Raw genomic sequence first — 23,024 nt, 5'->3', positions numbered from 1 at the left:
TGTCAGTGAGTTCCCTCAACTGCACATTCCTCTAATGATCCAGTATTTTTTCACCTTTATTTAACCAGGTAGGCCAGTTGAGAACAAGATCTCATTTCCAACTGCGACCTGGCCAAGATAAAGCAAAGCGATACAAACAACAGAGTTACACATGGAATAAACAAACATACAGTCAATAAACACAATAGAAAAAGTCTATATACAGTGTGTGCAAATGAGATAAGGCAATACATTTTTATTCGTTATTTTACCAGGTAAGTTGACTGAGAACACATTCTCATTTGCAGCAACAACCTGGGGAATAGTTACAGGGGAGAGGAGGGGAATGAATGAGCCAATTGTAAACTGGGGATTATTAGGTGACCGTGATGGTTTGAGGGCCAGAATGGGTATTTAGCCAGGACACTGGGGTTAACACCCCTACTCTTACAATAAGTGCCATGGGATCTCAGGGTGGTATGCTGCTGGCAGTAAATAGGTCATAGTAGTGAAGTAATTACAATTTAGCAAATTAACACTGGTGTGATAGATGTGCAGATGATGATGTGCAAGTAGAAATACTTGCAAAATAGCAAAAAAGTAAATAAAAACAATATGGGGATTAGGTAGGTAGTTGGATGGGCTATGTACAGATGGGCTATGTACAGCTGCAGCGATCGGTAAACTGCTCAGATAGCTGATGCTTAATGTTAGTGAGGGAGATATAAGTCTCCAACCTCAGCGATTTTTGCATTTCATTCCAGTCATTGGTATATCTCCCTTGTCATCCCCAAAGATGATGACCAGTGAGATATACCTGCTGGAGCATGTGCTACGGGTGGGTGTTGTTATGGTGACCAGGGAGCTGAGATAAGGCAGAGCTTTACCTAGCAAAGACTTATAGATGACCTGGAGCCAGTGGGTCTGACAACGAATATGTAGCGTGGACCAGACAACGAGAGCGTACAGGTCGCAGTGGTGGGTTGTATATGGGGCTTTGGTGACAAAACGGATGGCACTGTGATAGACTGCATCCAATTTGCTGAGTAGAGTGTTGGAGGCTATTTTGTAAATGACATCGCGAGGTCGAGGATCGGCAGGATGGTCAGTTTTACGAGGGCATGTTTGGCAGCATGAGTGAAGGAGGTTCTGTTGCGAAATAGGAAGCCGATTCTAGTTTTAATTTTGGATTGAAGATGTTTAATATGAGTCTGGAAGGAGAGTTTACAGTCTAGCCAGACACCTAGGTATTTGTAATTGTCCACATATTCTAAATCAAAACCGTCCAGAGTAGTGATGCTAGTCGGGCGTGCATGCATTTAGTTTAGTTTTACTAGCGTTTAAGAGCAGTTGGAGGCCACAGAAGGAGTGTTGTACGGCATTGAAGCTCGTTTGGAGTTTTTTAAACACAGTGTCCAAAGAAGGGCCAGATGTATACAGAAAGATGTCGTCTGCGTAGAGGTGTATCAAGGAATCATCCGCAGCAAGAGCGACATCATTGATATATAAAGAGAAAAGAGTCGGCCTGAGAATTGAACCCTGTGGTACCCCCATAGAAACTGCCAGAGGTCCGGACAACAGGCCCTCCAATTTGACACACTGAACTCTAGCTGAGAAGTAGTTGGTGAACCAGGCGAAGCAGTTATTTGAGGAACCAAGGCTGTTGAGTCTGCCAATAAGAATACGGGCCCTGTGTTGGGCTACCTCTCTTCTGCATCCCTTAACAATCGGACAGATGTGTGGATCTCTCTTTAGCCCATGATAATGCATGGAGTGGAAATAATTAATACATAAATGATGTATGATAAATAATGTAGGCCTAATACGATTTGACTACAACTTCCAGTAGCCCCATAGGTTTGGCATTTCCTGGTCAGGAGGGCAGCCATATTTGATTCGATTATCTCGGCTCGGAGTAGTAGCTAGCCAGTTGTTCTGAAAAAAATCGTTGCTGGATTATATTACACACATTTTCCACGACAAATGATAGCACTCTTTTAAAGAATAACTGCTTAACGTTACCGTGCTTAGTCAACGATGAATCCCGAATAGTAAGTAACTGTTGGTTAATGATGACAGACTTGTTTTTTATGCTAGCTAACGGTCGTCCGCATCCTGGCTAACTGTTAGCTAGTTTAAGATACTTGTTTTGTCTTCTTTACAAATATGAAATCAATGACATAAGGTATGTTCTGTATCAACTACACTCTAGACATGTTTTATATTGACTATTAATATGCGTATTAGAGCCTGCTTTTATCTTCCTAGCTACGTTCAAACGCCAGCTAGCATAAATGCTAGCTAACTACCCATACATAACTAGCCAATATCAGCTGGTAGCTAGTTACTATCACAGCTGGCCAGTTAGGTAACGTCGTTAGTTACATTAGCTAGTTAAAACGTCAACTACTTTGTTGACTTTTTCAAATATGAACATGTGTCAAAAAAAAAAATCAGCTGACCAATTTAACCATAATTGCCCAATAATATAGCTATCTAGTTAGCTATGTGTTTAATTCTATTCAAGGCTACTTTGATTGTGTGATACAAATGCATGTATTGATTGACTGGCTTTTGTCACTAAAGTAGCCAGAACTAGTTACTATGTGACAATTTATTGCCTTGTTGTTTTTGACTTTCAACAAATTGAATTGATTGACATTTATTTTACCTGTGAAATGTCTACTCTCCTTTCAGTGATTATTTATTCAAGCTGCTTCTGATTGGCGACTCTGGCGTTGGAAAATCTTGCCTCCTCCTCCGATTTGCAGTAAGTAGCTGGCCTCTGTCTAGGTGTGTTTTTGCCATGTTGATATTTTGAGAGATAAGTTTGATGTCCCGGGAACTTTACTGTACTTTGAACACCCATAGGGATTTTCTGTTTTTCTCTTCAGGACGACACATACACAGAGAGCTATATTAGCACTATTGGAGTGGACTTCAAAATTAGGACCATAGAATTAGATGGAAAGACCATAAAACTTCAGATTGTGAGTACCTATGGCTGACATGACTTGATTGAGTCACAACAATGTCAGAAGTGGAACATTGTGATTTGTATATGATGTTGGGTGTGACTTTGCTCTCATTTGGCCCCCAGTGGGACACAGCTGGACAGGAACGGTTCCGGACAATTACATCCAGTTACTACAGAGGAGCGCATGGCATTATTGTAGTGTACGACGTCACAGACCAGGTAAATCCACCCCTCATTGGCTTTAAAAAAAATAAATCTCACTTTCTATAACAAGTTTACATAGCAGATAGCCTTGTTCTCAAACCTGTTTCAGTGTATCTGGTTATGCTGTCTATTGCATCGTTTGTTGAGTTATCAACAGTTGTCTCCTCTCCTGTCACACCCCAGGAATCCTTCAATAACGTGAAACAGTGGCTACAGGAGATTGACCGTTATGCCAGTGAAAACGTGAACAAGCTGTTAGTAGGCAACAAATGTGACCTGACGACAAAGAAACTGGTGGACTACACAACGGCCAAGGTAATGCTCTACCTGGTTACAGAATGAAAACAACAACAAAAAAGTGAATTTTTAAGTTGAATCTTCTCTCACTCCTGTTCTATCCCCCACTCTTTTCTCGTCTCTTTGCCTCTTTCTTGGTGTGTATATGCCTCTCCCCTACTCAGACCTTACTGTTGCCTCTCTCTCTCTCTCATGTCCCCTGTCTTTTTCTCTTCCTCCCTCAGGAATTTGCTGACAATTTAGGGATCCCCTTCTTGGAAGCCAGCGCCAAGAGTGCCACCAACGTGGAGCAGGCCTTCATGACCATGGCAGCTGAGATCAAGAAGAGAATGGGCCCTGGGGCCACAGCCGGAGGTTCGGACAAGTCCAACGTCAAGATCCAGAGCACGCCAGTCAAGACCTCCTCTGGAGGCTGCTGCTGAGGCCCCTCAGCCCCCCAAACGCCATCCACCCAGACCCCTACCTACTAATCTCAAAAGTTACCATGCTCCACAGGGATAGAGAAATGGGGGGAGAGAGAGAGTGACAGATAGGGAAGACAGTGGCCTGGATTGTGTGTGCAGTTGCAATACCAGAAATGCCCCCCCCACCACCACCACCACCACCAAGGTCCGCAATAGGATGGTAAGCCCATCCACACCCACAGAAACACACTAACATAATGTGGGATATTTTTTACGTATTACCAAAACATACCTATACAAATTAAGATGTGGCAACTTATCCAGACATTTTTTTAAACAAGCTGCAAGGTGATAATTATGAATGAGAGGAATATGAATAAACCTTGTCCGACTCTTTACTCCAGGTCTGCTAGTTAATAATACATTTTTCTACGATGGTTTTGTTCTTATTTTACTGTGGATATCAGCATGACTTTGGCCTCATCTCCTCAAATGATTTAGGAAGCACTCCCAATGAAGCACATGTTTTAAAGAGCTTTAGGCATGTTGGCAGAACTGATTACTTTACCCACAATGCATCTGGAATGCACTCTTCATGACTTAGCACGTCTGCTCACTGTAATCAACCCAAATTATTTAGAGGAAATATCATTCAATGTCACGTGGTCCAACTTCATAATGTTGCCCCAAATAATTTGCCAACTCCTTTATGGCAGGATGTATATATGATATGCTTTTGGCACACTGCGTTGTTGGCATGTCCTTCCAGCCCTAGAGACCTTTTGTATGCCCATAATGGTTGTATGCCCAAGCTCTTATCTCTTATTTGGGTTTAGTCTAATGAATTTTGTATGACACTATCATTAGTTAACATTCCTGTACAGAGTAATTGTTCTGTTGACATACATAATGCCACATGGACACGTGCTACATTGAAAGTGTCATTGTTTTTCCTCTGCCAGTCTCTCAACCAACAGCACAAAGTTTCACCAAACGCTGAAATAATTCTACCAACTGTATATATTTATACATATGTAAGAACTGATTAGCTAAACCTGTAGAGAAGCAAGTGCAATATGACATCATGAAAAGTAGCTGAACATTTTAATTTCGGCATGTGATTTGTGGCTGAGGACTTGACATTTTTGTGGCACAATGTCTACTATTAAACAATGAAGGAGATTCTTTAATAAAGATTTGTCTTATTGGAATTATTTCCTGATAGTTACACCTGTTCAGCATGTACATTTCACACTGAAATGCGACAGACTTTTTGTGCTCTTGTTTCAAAAGCTGAATGGTATGATCTTTGGCCTAGCTTCCATTGTGTCCAGTAAATGGTGCGGTTGTGCTGAACTTGAGACGTCCATAGCCTAACCCCTACTATTAACCTTACCTAAAGGTAAGGTAAAAAGGTAAAATTAGCCTTCAATGGGGTGATGATCCTTGGGTTGTCCAACTGACACGTTTAGACGTTCTCTTACCCAGCTCAACCACCTTTTTGTGCCTGCCGGGGCCAAAACACTTTTTTACTACTTACGTTAGAGTCTGTCCAGCAACGAGTGTACATTACAGTTAATGGGATTCTCTGGTACTTTAATATACTTTTTAGCCAGTTTTGAAAGTGTTCCCTTAAAATTGTGTACTACGTAACATATGTGCAGATCTGTGCACCACGTCGTTACTCTCGCTCTGCTGTGTGTTCATGATGTCTCTTGCTAGCTGTCACTCAAATGGTGAGGGGTTGAAGCTCATTGGTTGAATGCGAATGCTAGGGGGCTGGCCCACGTGGGGGAAAATGTATGGAAAATGGCGCAGCACAGCTACCAGAAAAACAAACTAGGGATTTCGTGGCTAATTGAGTTAAGACAGTAATCCTGTTCGTAGATGCATAGGGACCCAGTAAAACAACTGAAACTGGTACAGGTCTGTACCAGTGGAGGGCAGCATTAGGTGGTTTAGTTAATCTCTGAAGCTGTACTGTCTGTCTCCCAGTAGTTTGGATTTCTTAATCTGAGTTAAGGGCAATTTCAAATCAATGACTTTGAATGGGCCCTCATTCGAATAGTAATTAGATTACACATCCAACAGCTGTCGTGAATTACATTGGCTTTTCCATGGCGTTCTATGTTGAATCTGAGTTGATGTGACGTTGACGTCTATGACAAAGGAATTGTTTTGTGGCTGTGATCGATACCCTTAATCTATTCTTTCACACCAACCTTGTCATAGAATTAGTATCATACCCAAGGTAGAGCACCCACCAGATCATCCTGTGATTGGTACCCATTGTGTGCCCGCTTGATTAACATCTGACCCTCTCATCCGCTTTGCGGTGGCATGGTGCCTGCCGCTGTAGATGTGCCCTGGCCGGCCTCTCTCACACACAGGCCCCAGGCAGAAGAAAGGGCACACTTTTAACTGCTTGGCATGCTCCCTTCCACCCTCCTCCCCTCTAGCGGACCCCTGTAATTATGTCAATGGAGTATAGTAAAAGGCCGTGTGAAGCCAGCCTCTTGTTTAGCTGTTGAACTGGAGTCTTCTATTTTTCCTAGGCATAAACCCAATTTGCTTTTAAGTGAAAACAAAACCTACATTCAGCTGGTCAGCGTGGACAAAGGGCTAGATGTTTGGTGCAGAGGGAGTTGGGATGGGGAGCAGCAGCAACGGCGCTGAGGAGGGGTTTAGAGTTGATGGCATAAGAGGGAGGAGGGGTGGGCTGTTTGCCGGCTTTATTTGTTCTTGGTTGCCGGGCAATGGAAGGGGAAAGCATCTGTGACAGCTGTAGAGGGGCCGCAGCCTTTCCCCCGATCTACAGAAGAAGCCCTGTAGGTAAAATACAGAGAGAGAGAGAGAGAAAGGGGTGTGGGGGAGGATAGGGAGGGAGCTCGTTAGCCCATGTGTGAAGTTCACTCAAGACAATACCCACAGCAAAAAAGCTGAGCTGGATTTGTGGATAAGAGATGGAGAATCAAGCCTCCATTATGTCAATCTTAATTCTTTCACTCATGCCTAGACGGCAGGTGTGCACTAGAGACAGGCTTTGGCCATACTTTGTAGTGTAACATCATCAAATGGAGTGAGAGGTGTTGTGGACTGTGTGTCAGCTAGCACTGAACAGCATGCTGCCCTACTGGCCAGACGAGTCCCATTTGTATGCCTGACGCCCTTCTGAACAATGGCTAAGTGTGCAGCAGAGCACAGTGGATTCTCTTTGGATGAATCTGAATTAGCAGCAGCCTGAAACGAGTGACATATAATACAAGTCTACATGGACAGCTCAGTGAATTAGACTACCGGTAGTGACTGTTTCTGTCTGTTAGAATTGGAACTAAGTTGTTTTGCATTCTGTTCTCAAGCGGTTGACTTTTGGTCACTGCTATAGTACTGTGAGTAAACAGTACAACTACTTGCCTTTGAAGGATTTAGCCTCTAACACATTATTTTATTGCTACTCAGCCTCCTTGTATTCACTGTAGAATAAAAGTAAGTGGTGCGTGTTTATTTTACAAGGCAGCCTATTTTAAACTTCATTGACACTATTTTTTTTGGGGGGGGGGGCAGGGCAAGATGAGCAAACAAAAGATACCTGGTTTCTAGTCACCAACTATAGGATTAACAAGAATTCTGTTGACTTTAGTTTTTACATAACCTACATAAGTATACACTCCCCTTGAGTATTTACACAGCCCATAAACAAGGATGACTCATTCCTGACTATTCAAGCGACACTGACTTAACCATACATGTATCTTTTCAGGGAGTTTAAAGCTGCTTAGGTCAGAAGCATATCTCCAGGAAGTGAGTTGCCACAAGGGCATCTTGCAATTTGCAGCAGTGATGAAATGAGTGACTATGACTTGAGCTGCCTATTAGCTTTAGTTACAGTATGTCTGTGCCCGACCCTCTTGTCCATGCATGCATGTACAGTGAGCTCCAGTGAAAGCATCTGGGGGTGTGATTCATCAAATATGTCAACTATCTCACCATTTCATTTACCTCACAGTGAGTGCTAAATAATCAAAGACATGTCTCTCTTTTCCCCCTCAACATCTAAACGCTCATTCCAGCCAGGCCACACTTTAAATTGAAGGCCTCCGTTCAGCTAGATTTTCTTTGGCTTTTAATCCTTTCATGCGAGACCTACCCCCCCCCCCCCCTTTTTAGCTACTCTCAAAAAAGCAAATGGCGATACTGTATCACTCTGAAGTAGCTCCTAGTAGTTCCTGGCCAGGCAAGACAAAAAAAAAATATATATATATAGTGATGGATGGATGCCCGCGGCGGAGGAGCCAACCTTAAACTGCAGCCGTTCATTTCCTGATCCCAGCCTGACGGCCATCCCTCAGTGTTCTCTCTCAGAGCAGGAGGAGGAAGAGATGGGTGGGATGGGGTTTCGGGAGCTAATTGTCAACCTTGGCAGTTCGTTATGGAGGGGGGGGGTCTGTTTGAAAATAGGGCCCGGGTGCCAGTCGTACGTTTTTCTATGTGGTGGAACTGGTTCCAGAGAGTCTGTTGTAAGTAAGAGGCCCAAAAGAACTGACCCCAGGATCTGCCAAACGTTGACACAAAACTAAATCTGGAGGATGTATGCAGAAAATAGGAGCCTTAATTGACACCACCTTTGGTGTATTTCTTTGGCAGTTCCATGAAATATGGGTGTCTTGTTTGTCAGATGTAGCAACTTCTCAACCCTCTTCCTCCGTTCTCTAACCTGTCCTAAAATTGCTTCCAGTTGCTTACAAGAAACAATTCTCAGAGTAGAGGTCTGTCTCTCGCCATGCCTTTCCACTCTGCTCCAGTACCATCATGGTTGTTGCGATTAGACCACTGCTACTCTATTGGCGTGTCAAAAGGTAGGCATCCCTCGGGGCTGCGTCTTTCATTCAGCTTCATTTCGTTTCCACGTGTAATTACAAGTGATGTGTAACGATATGTTAATTTCCTGCATGGGCTCTGATTGGGGTTGAAGTCATAAGGCAGTTCTCTGTACAGTCTCAGGTCCATCTGTCTGTGGGTGGATGGTTGGGTGAAACGTGAGAGGGGAGAGAAACCATGATGACCGCAGGAGCCCTGCAGCCCTGTCTCAACTGGTGCCAGGCCCAAAATAGGAGAGCAGCGCTCGTTCCGCTCACAACTGGCAACCTAGGCCCCCCTTTCTTGCCCCTAGTAGGGACAGAAATACCCCTAGCCCGGACTACTGCTGCCCTTCTGTCACGACTGTTTACCAGCTGTGGCATTGCCATCGCTTTCAGGGCCCTAATGGCCATTGTCATTTTCTTTATTTAAAATTGTACTACATTCATTTGACTTCCCTTAGTTAGTACTCATGTACTGTTTCTGGCCTTAACTTTTAACCTTGGCTTTTGTGCTGATTTACACTGAGGTGTTAAACTTAACTTTGAACCAGTCCAAAGTTCATTACGGGTTCTACTGGTCACAGATGGGGAATGCCATATCTTCAGCTCCTGCAATAATTTGAAGGGAATCAGCTGCTTGTGTTGGAGAGTCCTCCGGTTTTTATTCTTGCCATCTGGTTGCAATTATGTCATGCTCTGCCTAACTCGGGGATAACCACCACATTATTGAACAGATGCCAGAGAATGGAGTAGTACGGCACTCACATCATTCTTTCCTAAATGAGCATCTGCACACAAACAGATACACAGGTGTGCGCATAGCCGCATAACGACCCACGTCCATTTTGGGCATATGAGCATTTGATAAATCCCTTGATAAAAAGTATTATTTCTGCAGTTTGCTTATGCTCTATTATCTGACTAAGTGTTTTGGACATGTGGCCATGCGTTTGTCTTTGAAGCTCTCTGCTGCAGCATAGTTCTAACCTGTTTGACGAGTTGAAATTTGTCTCCAGTTATCGATTGAGAAGCTGTTGCCAGAGTGACAGATGGCAATTGGCTAAAACCAAAAAAAATGTTGGTTTGATTTCTAAGCATTATAATGGAAAAAAATTACACTTTGATGTAAAAGTAATACACCTTGTGATGTACGTTAGAGCTACATTGTCCGAGTGATCATTGTCAACACATTTAATTTCCCCAGCAAACAAAAATGCATTACAATATTGCACTGGGTAATACCAAGATGTCTAACATTGAATAGCTTGGATGCCTTACATAGTTGTGGTTGCTCACCAACAGAAAAACTACTTGACAAGTAACTTGACAAATGCTCCCAAGAATAAGCTAGGACTATTTCTCTCAATTACATGTTATCATTATTGTTCTGCCTGAAAGCAGCATACACACATAATGGGTTTTGTTCTATACGCTAACTTAGGATATTTACACTAGCGCAGCAAAATCCAATATTAGAGGTTTGTTTTATTTTAGGCTATTATATATGTCTAGTCTGTGCATGGGGTAGACTGGGCAGATGCTAGTTGGCGCTATGGATCTCCGCTATAGACTGGGCTTAATGTGCCAAGCCGGTGATACACTCCTGTCCCCTGGCGACCAATTCGTACTAAAAACCATTCCGGCTGCAAAGGCTTCGATTTCGATTTCCTCCTTAACTCGATTTAATGGCTAGAAGGCGGGAACATTTTTGGAAATGTGCATATTTTCTTCATGAAACACAATTTTCCACAACCATGCAAGAGTGGCTAAATGCCAGTGTTGCTAACTTAGCGACTTTGTCGCTATATTTATAGAGTATTCGTAGTCTTCCTGTCTGGGTTGGCGCCCCCCCTTGGGTTGTGCCATGTCGGAGATCTTTGTGGGCTATACTCGGCCTTGTCGCAGGATGGTAAGTTGGTGGTTGAAGATATCCCTCTAGTGGTGTGGGGGCTGTGCTTTGGCAAAGTGGGTGGGGTTATATCCTGCCCGTTTGGCCCTGTCCTGGGGTATCATCGGATGGGGCCACAGTGTCTCCTGACCCTTCCTTTCTCAGCCTCCAGTATTTATGCTGCAGTAGTTTGTGTCGGGGGGCTAGGGTCAGTCCAACATATCTGGAGTCTTTCTCCTGTCTTATCCGGTGTCCTGTGTGAATTTAAGTATGCCCTCTCTAATTCTCTCTTTCTCTCAGAGGACCTGAGCCCTAGGACCATGCATCAGGACTACCTGGCATGATGACTCCTTACTGTCCCCAGTCCACCTGGCCGTGCTGCTGCTCCAGTTTCAACTGTTCTGACTGCGGCTATGGAACCCTGACCTATTCACCGGACGTGCTACCTGTCCCAGACCTCCTGTTTTCAACTCTCTAGAGACAGCAGGAGCGGTAGAGATACTCTCCATTATCGGCTATGAAAAGCCAACTGACATTTACTCCTGAGGTGCTGACTTGTTGCACCCTCGACAACTGTGATTATTATTATTTGACCATGCTGGTGTCAGGGTTGCGTCAATTCGAATCTGGTATCAGGATAAATATGACAATGAGTTTATTAGCCAAGCAATAACTGGTAAATGCAATTTTCGTAAATACGGGCTCTCTGTCCTACCTTGCAGGGCAAAACAGAGAATTGTTCTTGACAAAGGTATTATAAATATACTCTGACAGAAATAGTTCCTGCTTCAGAGCCGGCCTGTCAGAGTAGAGACTGGGCGTGGTTTAGACTCACCCAGCCTATGGTTGATTGTTGGCGCAGAGCTGGTCCCGGCCCCCAGGCGCTCCAGATGATAGATGTAACTGTTGCTGTGAAGAATATCTATGCACTCATGCTCGATACTGTTATCTCGCACCTGGCTCCTGTTATCTAACAAAAGACCGTTTGTTCTCTCAACACTATGTTCTGAATGTGCCCCCCCCTGTTAACAATGTTTCAAGTCAACTATGTTGCATAACACATACATACATCCACACAAGCCAACAACAGATAATATTCAATCACATATATGGTAACGGGCTATAGTGCATAACACAGAATCCTCATACTGGTCATTTATGAACATTTGAACATCTTGGCCATGTTGTATTATAATCACCCGGCACAGCCAGAAGAGGACTGGCCGCCCCTCATAGCCTGGTTCCGCTCTAGGTTTCTTCCTAGGTTTTGGCCTTTCTAGGGGTTTTCCTAGCCACCGTGCTTCTACACCTGCATTGCTTGCTGTTTGGGGTTTTAGGCTGGGTTTCTGTACAGCACTTTGAGATATCAGCTGATGTAAGAAAGGCTATATAATACATTTGATTTGATTTATTGAGACCCCTCTAGCGACACATTTTCAAAAAAGCGACTAGCGACTTTTTCTGGTGTTATTGGAGACGGACGTGAAAGCACTATCATTCTTACTCTTCTCAATGAGCAGCAGGTGCTGCCGTGGGCCCCATCCCAGTCCTCCCGCAGCAGTCCCTCCCAGCTGCAGTCAGAGGAGGAGATGTTCACCCCTCCGCGACCAGACTGGAAATGAACCGTGCATGCTGGAAGCCGCTGCTGGCTGATCCCACCCCGGCTTACATAAAAAATTAAACAACCTGAATTAGGACCAGACTAGTTACCATAATTCTCACATTGCCATTGATAGTTTTTTTCTATTGTCTCTTTTTGGTCCATTTAGATTGTTAATGTAGACTGTATACAATTTTTTATTTTTTATGTTATGGTTAAAAATGTTCATGTTTTACTGTGACTTGTTGTAGGCTCCTAAGTGGACCATAAGGTTAAAAACCAAACCAAATTAAGAAAAATTAACTAAAAAACAAACAAAAAACTAAGTAACTCCACCATTGTCTCTTTTGGGTCACTTTTGCTGGTCCCAAGCCCGGATAAAGGAGGAGGGTTGGAATTGTGACATAAAAAAAACAAGAATCGACAGAAGAAAGTTAATTTGTAGTTCTAAACATATTAAGGGTGTTTTTCACTCACTTTTTGTCTCGCCCAGACGTTATTCCTCTCTCCTACAGCGTACATCAATCACAATTACATTCACATGGCCAATTATGCAAATTATGTGATGACGTACTTTAGTGACTTTTAGGACAGCCAATAGCTACTTTCCTTACTGAGGAGTTTTGGCAACACTGGATATCGCATTCAGCTAATCAGGTTGCAGCAGTCTGTTTTCTCACACCTAACCTAACTAATGTACCTAGCAAGCTAATTTTAGCTAACTAATTTTATAGTTTTGTAATTTATTCCAATAAATGTCAGAATTCCCCAAAATATATTTATGGAGCTAGCTAAGTTTTAATGGGTCCTCACTACAAGAATAAGCCAATTTGCCAACGCTAAAATCAGTGCCATCTATATATATTTTTTTAGCAAGCTAATTTAATAATTTTGTCTGACATGCCGAAAATGCAATCGTGTTTGCGTTGAATTGTGGTTCATATCAACCCCCCAAGTGATCAAAGTTCTTCACTTTCTACGTCGAGCTAAATCGATGGCCGACTGGGCAACGTCGTTAGTGAATTGGACCTGCATCCGGTTTCGACGTGGATTCCCCATTGGAAAGTGGCTACCGCGATGGCTGAGGGGGTCAAAATATAGTGTTTGAACTGCAGCCCTGGTCTGATAGTTTCGAAATAAAAGTTGTACCCACTGAACATCCAGTTTTAAATTACATGTATTGGATTATTTTACAGAACATTGTTCACAGTTTTAATGCAAAATGTTAAACATTTGTGAAGTGAAATAAAGTTAAAACGAGATTTAGAGTAGAATACATATGTTTTTACCACCGATGCAATTAAGTCAGCAAGTTAGGTATGTAGGTGTGGTGGTAAGTGTCATAGTAGTCAGGGATCAGTCCAGGGCACGCCAGGTAGTCAGCAGCACGACCCGGTGGGTTTGAGACAGGCAAAGCCAGGAGGAATCTTCAGGCCAGGGTGTCCGCGGGCATAGAGAGAGAAATAGGGTGATTAGTAAGAGCATTCGGATCCGATTGGTTTTATCTTTTTCATTATTAATTACACTTTTCAGATTGCACACGTTTATGAACATATAATTTAATGAACCTGTAAACAAAACTATAATTACGTTAATTGCATATTGCATCTGGGTATAAAAATACATTCTACTCAATCAAATTGTAACTTTATAATTTCACTTCATAAACGGAATAATGTTCTGTAAAAGAGTTCATGCCAACAAATCCAACACGTCATTTAAAACTATGTTCAGTAAGCACGACTTTTATTACGACTTTTAAAACGACAATCCTTATTTATTTTACGCTGCTATGTTAGGGGTGGAAAAAACAGACTGCTTCAACCTGATTGGCTGAGCGTGATACGCTACATCTGAGACTAACATTTAGTCACTTTAGCATGGTGGTGGGAAATGGTGTTTCCAAAAAAAGAAAGTACGCATATTTTCCCCGTTTTTGTATCATTGACATGAAATCTAGTTACAGAGGAAATCGAAGCCTTTGCAGCCTGAATAGCGAATGTTTTAAATACAATCCGTTCGCCGGGGGACACTAGTGTATTACCGGTTGGGCACATTAAGCCCGACGATAGTTGAGATCCATAGCGCCCACTAGTGGCTTCCCAAGCTACATGGGGGCGAGGCGTGTGCCACCGTACCAGTCAACACTGTCAGTTCAGAGCGTAATTTCACTTTACGTCATTCGGAGCTAGAGTAGTTGTAGGTCTATCTGCAGATAAAAAAAATAGCTCCGACAGTGCCTGTCCTGCTGTTCAGTGAACGGTAGTTGTCTGTGACTACTCAACGGTCTCCTCGACAGCTCGCCATTGTGCAGAGCTCCACGGCTATTTTGGAGAACCGCGGCGGGGAAATGAAAGTATTAGACCGCGAAGAGTTCGATGTCTGGTGTTCCTCGTTGTAGAGCCTATGTTCTTGGCGTCAATTTGACCCCGATGCAGGATTTGAAACCCTTGCTGGAACTACATGTGGTAAGTTTATGACTGCGTTGCTTTCACCAATGTTAGGATTATTTAAACACGCTTCAACATGGAATAATTACGCGTTAATTTACGTATAAATGAAGTATTAGCCGTTATTGACCTGTTTGCCATTCTCTTAAAAAAAAGAAGCATTTTGTCGCATTTTGTTGCTGTGTCTTGAGTCGAGTGGGAGAAAGCACCTCTGTCCGAGTGGCTTTTTGTTGTTGTTACATTTAGCTACTTGTCTGTTATGTTGCATGTGGAAGGAGGCCCTAATATTTGAAACCAGAACGTAATATTGTTTTTAAGTCTCCAGTTCAGTGAAGAGCCGACTGAGTACTTTGTGGCAGGTGGCGGTGAGTAGGCTATGGCGCCCCCCATCACAGCCATAGGCTATCTGTGGCGTATGCCTTTGGAGGTCAAGGGCAGCTGTTGTGACAGCTACAGTAATACGTCAGTGACAGCTCATACAGTGAATTGATCAAACATGCGTTTTGGCATTACAGAGAACCCAAACCATTCCATTTATAAGATGCATCAATAAACACAATCGTTGTTAGTAGGCTAGTCATCCATACCATTTCCGGCAGTCTTAGTGCCCCAGTAGTGGGAATGTCTGAATAGTGTTTTTCTGACATTTTAAAAGAGCAAGTGACACCCACGCGTGACTTCGTTTCGTTTCAAATGCTAGAGCCATGTCATACCAACAGTGATCATAGGGCCTTGGCTACAGAACCACTTTTTGGTGGCATGTAAGTCGTTGAGGGAGTGGGAGGAGGAACTTTACACCAATATAGCTTTGTTCACTGAAAACGTTGCGGTTCATGTGGGTCCCAGTACAATTGCTACTTTGTAAGTACAGGAGCGTTCTGTAATGTTGCATATTTTCTACATTTGAGACTTGCCCATAGCTTTGTTGTGACTCATCGGATATAGATTTGGTCATCACATTGTAGTTGTTTGAGTGACTCATTGTCACCTTTTTATAGGAATATGATGAGCCATAGGTCCTGGGAGCTAAACTAGTAGTTTAGAAAATAGAAGGCATACATGCCTTTTCAAACTGTTTAGGCTAAAAGTTAATGCGTACGCCATACTTGGACTTCACTGGGGGAATGGGGCCTCTGAATTAATCTGATACAGCCCTCTGGTTTTGTTTTACCGTTTTGTGAAGCTTTTAACTACTTCTGTAAAGATTTTCAAATAGTTTAGCGCTGGTTCAGAGATGTGGGTGGTAAAAAAAATAAGGCTAGTTCTGGCTGCTGCCTTGTAGGAACCTAACAGTGCAAAGTGTTATTTGCATTTCAACTGCAGGGCAGAGTGACATTCATATTTGCACAGGGAAATATGGATTTTTAAATTTATTTATTTATTTATTTTAATTTTTTGGTAGAGTTCGGTTGCATGATTTGGAAATGATTGTGCCTTAGTTCAACTCTGAGGCCTAATGCAACATTTCCTTAATTTTATTTAATAATGATAACGATTTTAACATGTGTATGAATTGCCGAAAAAAACACAAAAGGAATTGGAGGCATTAATTAAAATATGAAAAAGAATAGTAAGAAATCCCCCAAAGTATTACCAACATGCAATGATCAACCACAAGGAATCTGCACAGATTTGCAGTAGGCACACAGTCCACACTACTACTAGACTCAGCATTCCATCTCCGTGACTAAAGTCCACCTTTGCTTCCTTGACTCTGTCTGCTCTGGTTTCCAGTAAACACTATTCGTTCCTATTTTTCCTTTTTCTTCTACTATGCGAGCAGGAGGGCTGAAGTTCACCTAAATATTTCAGCGAATTGGCTCTGAAATCTCCCTCTTGGTGATCAATCAAAATAACTCTCCGTAACTCTGCGTCTCTTCCAAACAAGCTTAGGTCCTTCCAAAATGGCACCCTATCCCCTGTATCGTCAGATTATTTTGACCAAGGCCCTAGTCTAAAGTAGTGCACTATATAGGGTGCAGTTTCAGACGCAGTTGGAGTCTCTTCCAAACAAGCCCAGTAAATCAGTGCTACAAGCATCCACTTGCCTGCTGGAGAAACCTAGGCAAACAATCCTAATGCCAGGCCAGCCTGGCTTCTGAGTGTGGTTTCTCGCATGACCAGAGCCCAACAGTGAACCTTGTCTTTCAACCTGGCATAAAATTATTATCTTCCAGGAACCTTTTGGGCAAAATTGAGGCCGAAAATGCTTGCATTCCAAATATGAATGTTTAACTTTTACTGCAATCTTGAAGGACTTGGAAGTGTGACAGAACTTTAAAGAAGTAGTGTGGGAAATAGAATGATTAGGCTTGTTGATGAATGAGGGTTGCAATCTCCGGTGCAGGCTGCACTGTGCCATTGAGAAAGGTGCAGGATCTGGAATTGCTCTTCCAGCCTAAGTGTGCACAGCAGAGTTTGTATTAGAAATCGGTGTGCAACCGAGACCCTCCTCAAGATGACGATGCCTGATTAGTATGTAAGGCATGCAGTTGCCCGCTACCACCCTAAAAAAATATATAATCCAATGACATTTTGACCTTGTCCCAGATGGGGCTCTACAAATCCCTGGCACTTCATGGAAGTACACACTGAAATAACATTACTAAATAATTATCAATAACATGTGGACGGATTCTGGGTCGTATACACTAGGAAGCAAACAGGGAGGGACTGCATGAACTTGTCCAATAAGGAACTCCTGTTTTAGTATTTTTTTTCTCCAGTTAAAGCACGTTGTGCTACGGTGTGCACTAATAAATATGACCCTGGTATATCGGAACACAGAGCTCTTGGGAGAACCAAGAAGTTCATGTTGGGACATGAGTTTGAAGTGGTCATGTGCTTGAGGGGTGGACATCGCCTCGTCCCAATCTGAGTGTAATCTGAGTGCCATCGCTGTAAGCCTGCTGCGAGTATGGAGTGAAAGAAAGCCTTCTGTGTGCCTGGAATGCTGTTGTAACCAGACACTTCTGTGTTTTTGTCAACGGAAGGTGTGTTCCTATTTCTATATTGCTGCTCTTTTTTTTTCTTTTTTTTTCTCAACTCTCCCTTTCACCTTCCTTTCCTCTGTCTTTCTGTCACCCCTGTTTTTCCTAGTCACCCGAAATCCCGTCAGTCTTCTCTATTCTCTGTCTCTCGCTCTCTCTCTGCATCTCTCAACTGACTTCAGACGGTGTCAGCAGATGGCAGCGTCAAAGGGCCCCACGTGTGAAAGGAATAAGTGAACGGAGCAGGGGTGGAATACGGGGCTGATGAATCATTTTACAGAGTGGGGGAGGCATAGTATTTGCAGTGAGGGAACTACTACAAAATGTAGCCTAGTTACATCAAAGTAGTGCACTAGTGAATAAGGGGCCATTTTGGATGCACTCCAAGTTGCTCTCTTACCTCCACTTCCATATGCAAGCAGCAGCACTAGCTGCAATAGTGATGGCAGCCTGAGTGAAGAAACATTTTGGTTCTTTCTTTCCTCATCTGCTTGTCCCTCCTCCCTACCTCATCCATACCTCCTCCCTCCCTCCCTCTCTCTCCTTGGATTCCCAGCTGACTGTATTCGTCATGGTAACAGGCGAGTGTGGAGCTATCCCCAGCCAGCGCATGCACTTCCCTCCGTGTGTGTGTGGGGTGGGGGGGTTGGTGTTCAGAGTCCAAGTTGGTGTGTGGCTCTAAGCAAAGCTGACACACTCAAACCCTCTCACTCAGTCACTCACTCTATCACACAGCAATGTTCTCTACAAGAACATGGTTTGGAAATGGGATAGGGAATCTCTTTTCCTCTGGCTTTCATAAAGGTAGCATACGTTACACAACGGACTGAAAGGGGCGAGTCTCTCGCAGGCTGTGTGCAGTATTTTATGTAGCGGGGTAGAGTTACACGTACCAGTGAGACAATGCACTGCAGGAGAGGTGTGCTCTGTGCTCCATCTTAGGTGACAGTTTGGGAGGCATTCTAGTGCGGCAGTTCCCAAACTAGGGGTCCCCGATACGAAAATGGGGCCGTGGGAGAATTTCCCAAATCCTGAAAAGAAATCATCATTCTAAGAAAATGTATATGTTGTCTTTATAACATTGTAATGTAGTTTACCTTTTAAAAATCTAAATGGGAGATAAAATTAAACCAGAGAGCGCCGCACTTAGTCGTTGCACTTAGTCGTTGCCCACTACGCTATGAAACCGCACACTACTGCAGACCGGCCGCAATTGATATGGTGAAAACCGTGTGAGGGCTGAGATGTTTATGCATTGACTTTTTTGTTCACTATACATGTGGTGGGATGTCATTCATAAGGACAAATTGTTCTGTTTCATGATTCACGAGCATGAAACGTCACAGGGCGTGTTAAGTGTGCTGCGTGGCTATATTGACGTAAAACGGGTTCCATGGTATTGAATGATGGGCTTTTGGACAGATGGGGGCGCCATCTATGGCGGGCAGGACTCTGCACTCTAGTGCAGAGTCCTGCCATCTGCCATATGGAGGATTAAATGTCAGGAATTGTGAAACTGAGTTTACATACATCTTAGCCAAATACATTTAAACTTCAACTGTGTGTATTAATATACACTTAGGTTGGAGTCGTTAACTTAAAATGGTCACATTTGGGCTTTAAAAATAAAATACAAATTTAAAGGCCCAAATGTGACCATTTTAAGCGTAAATCGATAAAACAGCAGGTCCATTTCTGCCTGTTTTCTTTGCTGTGTCCGGGCAGGAAGTCAGTTTCCTGTGCTGACACGTCTGTTAGCACCGTATTCTGATTGAGTCAGGTGGTTCAGCTGGGAACTTGCTTGGGTCCCAAATGGCACCATATTCCCTATTTAGTGTAGTACTTTTGACGAGGGCCCATAGAGCTGGTCAAAAGTAGTGCACTATAAAAGGAATGGGGTGCCATTTGTGACTATTCCACTTTGTCAGAGCTTGCTGCCACCCACCTAGTCAGCTGACGCGGCCTCACATGCTAGTTGGTCAGCTGACACCAATCCCCCCCCCCTATACACTGACACTGAGCGTGTGTTCGCTGCTTTCTCATTGAATTTCTTGTCACTGTTTGCAAGGAAGCCCCTCTGCTTCCAGGAAGCTTGTGTTGTAGTTTGAGTGAGAAGTGGGTGTTTTCCACTTGTTATATTGCTGATAAAACTATGAACGAGGGATTTTCCTCTCACAGATGTTTGTTAATTTTAAACACTCATATCACATACAAGTGTAACTGACATCTATCTCACTTCGTTTTGGTGTGGTATGTCTCCCAGCAGTCATTCTTTCACATAGCTGTGCCTCACTGACTACTACTCACTCTTTCACATATGACGTAAAAGCAACCATATATATTTTTCTCCTGACACCTTGTTTCTGGTCTCTCCCACAGATATATGTTGGGTAACGGTGTGAAGCGCAAACTGGATGAGGACGGCCTGGAGGAGGGCAAGGCGCTCCTCACATCAGCGGCCGGAGCAGCGGGCAGCCACTCAAGGGTTAACTACACGCTGCAGCGCCAGACGGTGCTAAACATCTCCTTGATGAAGCTGTATGGGCCGCCGCGGATGCCCGCCACTGAGCCAGCCCTGCAGCGCCGCGTGCTCATCAACAACGTCATCCGCCGCATCCACCACGAGTTCAAAGAGGAAGGCGGTGCGGGGCTGCGCGCACACTTCTTTGCCGTCCCGCCGCCGGCGCCGAATATCACCGAGGACGAGGGCTACCACGAAGCTCCGACATCTGCGTTCGGCGGCGTCCTCTCCCCGCCCCTCTCGCCACTGTCGTCGCTGGACTCTGGTTTGACCCCGGCCTCGCTCCTGGACGATGACCCGCCACTGTTCTTCGCCTTGCCGCCGTCCTCACCACACCCCCTGGGTCACCACCCTGTCTCGCTGAGACCGTCAGAGCCCCCCCCGCCTCCTGCCAAGGACAGCTTCTCCTCAGCTTTGGAGGAGATCGAGGAGCTGTGCCCCATCGCAGTGACAACCTCTACTACCTCCTCCCTACCTTTGTCTCCTCCACCTTCACCCCAGCCCCCACTCTCTCTACCAGCAGGGATAGACATGAAAGAGGAAGGGAGGACATACAGCCCGAAGGACAAGGAGTCGCTCTTGCTGGACGAAAGCCAGGCTGCAAAAACAGACCCTCCCAGCGCCCACGCAGACATATTGCCCTCCTCCGGGGGCTTCCTCACTGACTTTGCTCTGGATGACATTCTATTCACGGACATCGACACCTCCATGTATGACTTTAACCTCCCCTGCGGTGCCTCTTCAATACCGCCGAACTTGGGGGTGTCCAAAACGACCCCCATGGTCACTGCGGACGACCTGGTCAAGACTCTGTCCAGTTACAGCGGGGGAGGGGCGGGCTCTCCCCCTCTGGTTCAAAACCAGCCCTTCAAAATGGACCTGGCTGAGCTCGACCACATTATGGAAGTCCTGGTGGGGTCTTGACTGACATCGAGATCGTGTTCAATAGGCACAAAAAGGAAGAACTGAATGAAACGGCAAGTTGCTTGTCCAATAAGAAATTTCGGTTTTGTTGTGCCCTTAAGGAACACGACAAACTCGATAAAAAGTGCCGTAGGCGGTGAAATGTTAAAATGATTATTGTTTTTTTCCCTATGTCCGTAAATTGTAAGAGACTTCACCAGAGACGTTTTAACTACACTGTGCATGCGTTGTGCTCGCCTTTCCAAAATGGAAACAAAATGTTGAATATACTGTATGGAATGCATTTATTTGATTGCAATTTGAGTGCCTTTGTCTGTACTACAATTTTCTTCTCTTCTCCAAATGCAAAGATATATATATTTTGCACACAGCACCATGGGTATACACCGATGCATCCAAATTTAGGGTACTTTAACAATATTTTGTATGTGGACAGCTTATCAATGTTGACCTTTTTCATAGGCCTCATACAAGTTTCTTTTTTTTCTTCTATATTTTAATGTATTATTCATAATTTGTTCGTTGAATTGATCATACTGCTGTGTATGACCTTTCAACTCTCTATTTGTAGATGGACTACGTTTCCTTTATGGCATGTTTTTGAATTTGCTCAACTGATCTGACTCAAGGATATCAAGTGAAATATACAAGGGTAACCTTGCAAGGTCTTTAGTTCACAGTTCAAACACAATGGCAGACATCAAGAAATGTTGAAAATAATCTGTACTAAGTGATTATGAAGTTATTTATAATTAATTTCTGGTGTACCACATATATTTATTCAAACATGACACTAACATTTGGGTTGTACAGAACATGCAGTCAAATTCTGCTAGTAATGTGTGAAGAAATGCAGTGTAATATATTTGACCCTGGTTTTGTTTTTCAGGGAAGTGAATGCCGGTAGTCAGTGTGGTGGGCTATGTCTCTGGTGTTTGGCAATCGATCAGTTCGGGAAGCAGTTAGCCAACAACTTTCAGTGATGACTTTAGTAATCCAAAGCCTTTAAAACAAAGCATTTCTCGTCAGTCAGTGGCAAAAAAATGTTATGCTGCTTACTGTTCTTTGCATTATGGTTTATTATTCTTATTTTTAAATGGAAGCAAATGTGGTCATTTCCAGTCATCTCGCCGATTTTGTTTTTAAGTTGACCTGTTTTCGAAAATGGCTGTATTTTAACACTGACCTTCAATCTGTGCCTTGTTCTATGCAATATGTATTAATTGGTCTGAAATATCTGATTATTTTTATGTATAAATGTGCATACGACTTTAATGCAGTTATACTTTTGTAGATTTATTTTATACAATAAATGAAATGTCAACAATTCTCAGCCTGTTCATGTGTCCCATTTGAACTAATACTCTATAACTTTCAAACTCATCTCTGGACCTCCATATCTAGTTCCACTGCTTTTATCCCCCACTGTCCCCCTCTAATTAGGGACACCAGGTAGAACAGAACCAGCAGGCTCCGGACCTCTAAGATAAGAGTTGAATACCTTTGCTCTAAAATGTGCCCGTGACTACTTGTGGCCTGTGCTGGTATGCCAGTCTGGTTTCCCTCCATAGTATAACCTGACAAAGGTACTCTGAGGTAATTTCCTGTTTTGGAGTTGACAAAGGGCCTGGCTAGTCTGCACTCTTTGGTTCAAGACTTTTGGTTGCCATGGGAGAATCTCAATTGCATTTCCTTAGGGTTTTCTCATTTGGTCAAAAGTCTGTTCTCTGTGACCCGGAAACAGATGTGGTGTAGTGGTTCGATGAGTGTGATTTCAGTGTATCCCACAAAAGAAGCTTTATCTGCCCCAACCCCTTTGAATCAGCTGTTTGTCAGAGTAAACTATACTACTGTTTTATCAATATGACACGTGAGTGAAGGACCATCTCATTTCAAACCAGCACCTTTCTGTCAACCTTCCCTCTCCACAA

At 43.6% G+C, this 23,024-nt stretch overlaps 2 protein-coding genes across 2 annotated transcripts; both read left to right on the top strand.

The window, feature by feature from the left end:
- Positions 1–1,855: 1,855 nt before the first annotated feature.
- Positions 1,856–5,085, top strand: LOC124015496 (ras-related protein ORAB-1-like). Its single transcript, XM_046330726.1, has 6 exons — positions 1,856–2,030; positions 2,677–2,749; positions 2,874–2,969; positions 3,080–3,175; positions 3,344–3,475; positions 3,682–5,085. The coding sequence occupies exons 1-6, from the start codon at positions 2,017–2,019 to the stop codon at positions 3,877–3,879; spliced, it is 609 nt and encodes a 202-aa protein (XP_046186682.1). The 5' UTR covers positions 1,856–2,016; the 3' UTR covers positions 3,880–5,085.
- A 9,012-nt stretch (positions 5,086–14,097) lies between these two features.
- LOC124016102 (SERTA domain-containing protein 2-like) lies at positions 14,098–22,416 on the top strand. Its single transcript, XM_046331628.1, has 2 exons — positions 14,098–14,676; positions 20,028–22,416. The coding sequence occupies exon 2, from the start codon at positions 20,032–20,034 to the stop codon at positions 21,091–21,093; it is 1,062 nt and encodes a 353-aa protein (XP_046187584.1). The 5' UTR covers positions 14,098–14,676; positions 20,028–20,031; the 3' UTR covers positions 21,094–22,416.
- The last annotated feature ends 608 nt before the right edge of the window (positions 22,417–23,024 follow it).

This window comes from Oncorhynchus gorbuscha, linkage group LG26 (genome assembly GCF_021184085.1).
Source record: "Oncorhynchus gorbuscha isolate QuinsamMale2020 ecotype Even-year linkage group LG26, OgorEven_v1.0, whole genome shotgun sequence".
In the NCBI taxonomy this organism is placed as follows: Eukaryota; Metazoa; Chordata; class Actinopteri; order Salmoniformes; family Salmonidae; genus Oncorhynchus; species Oncorhynchus gorbuscha.
The sequence above is the reverse complement of the archived record's forward strand: the minus strand, read 5'-3'. Positions and strand labels throughout refer to the sequence as shown.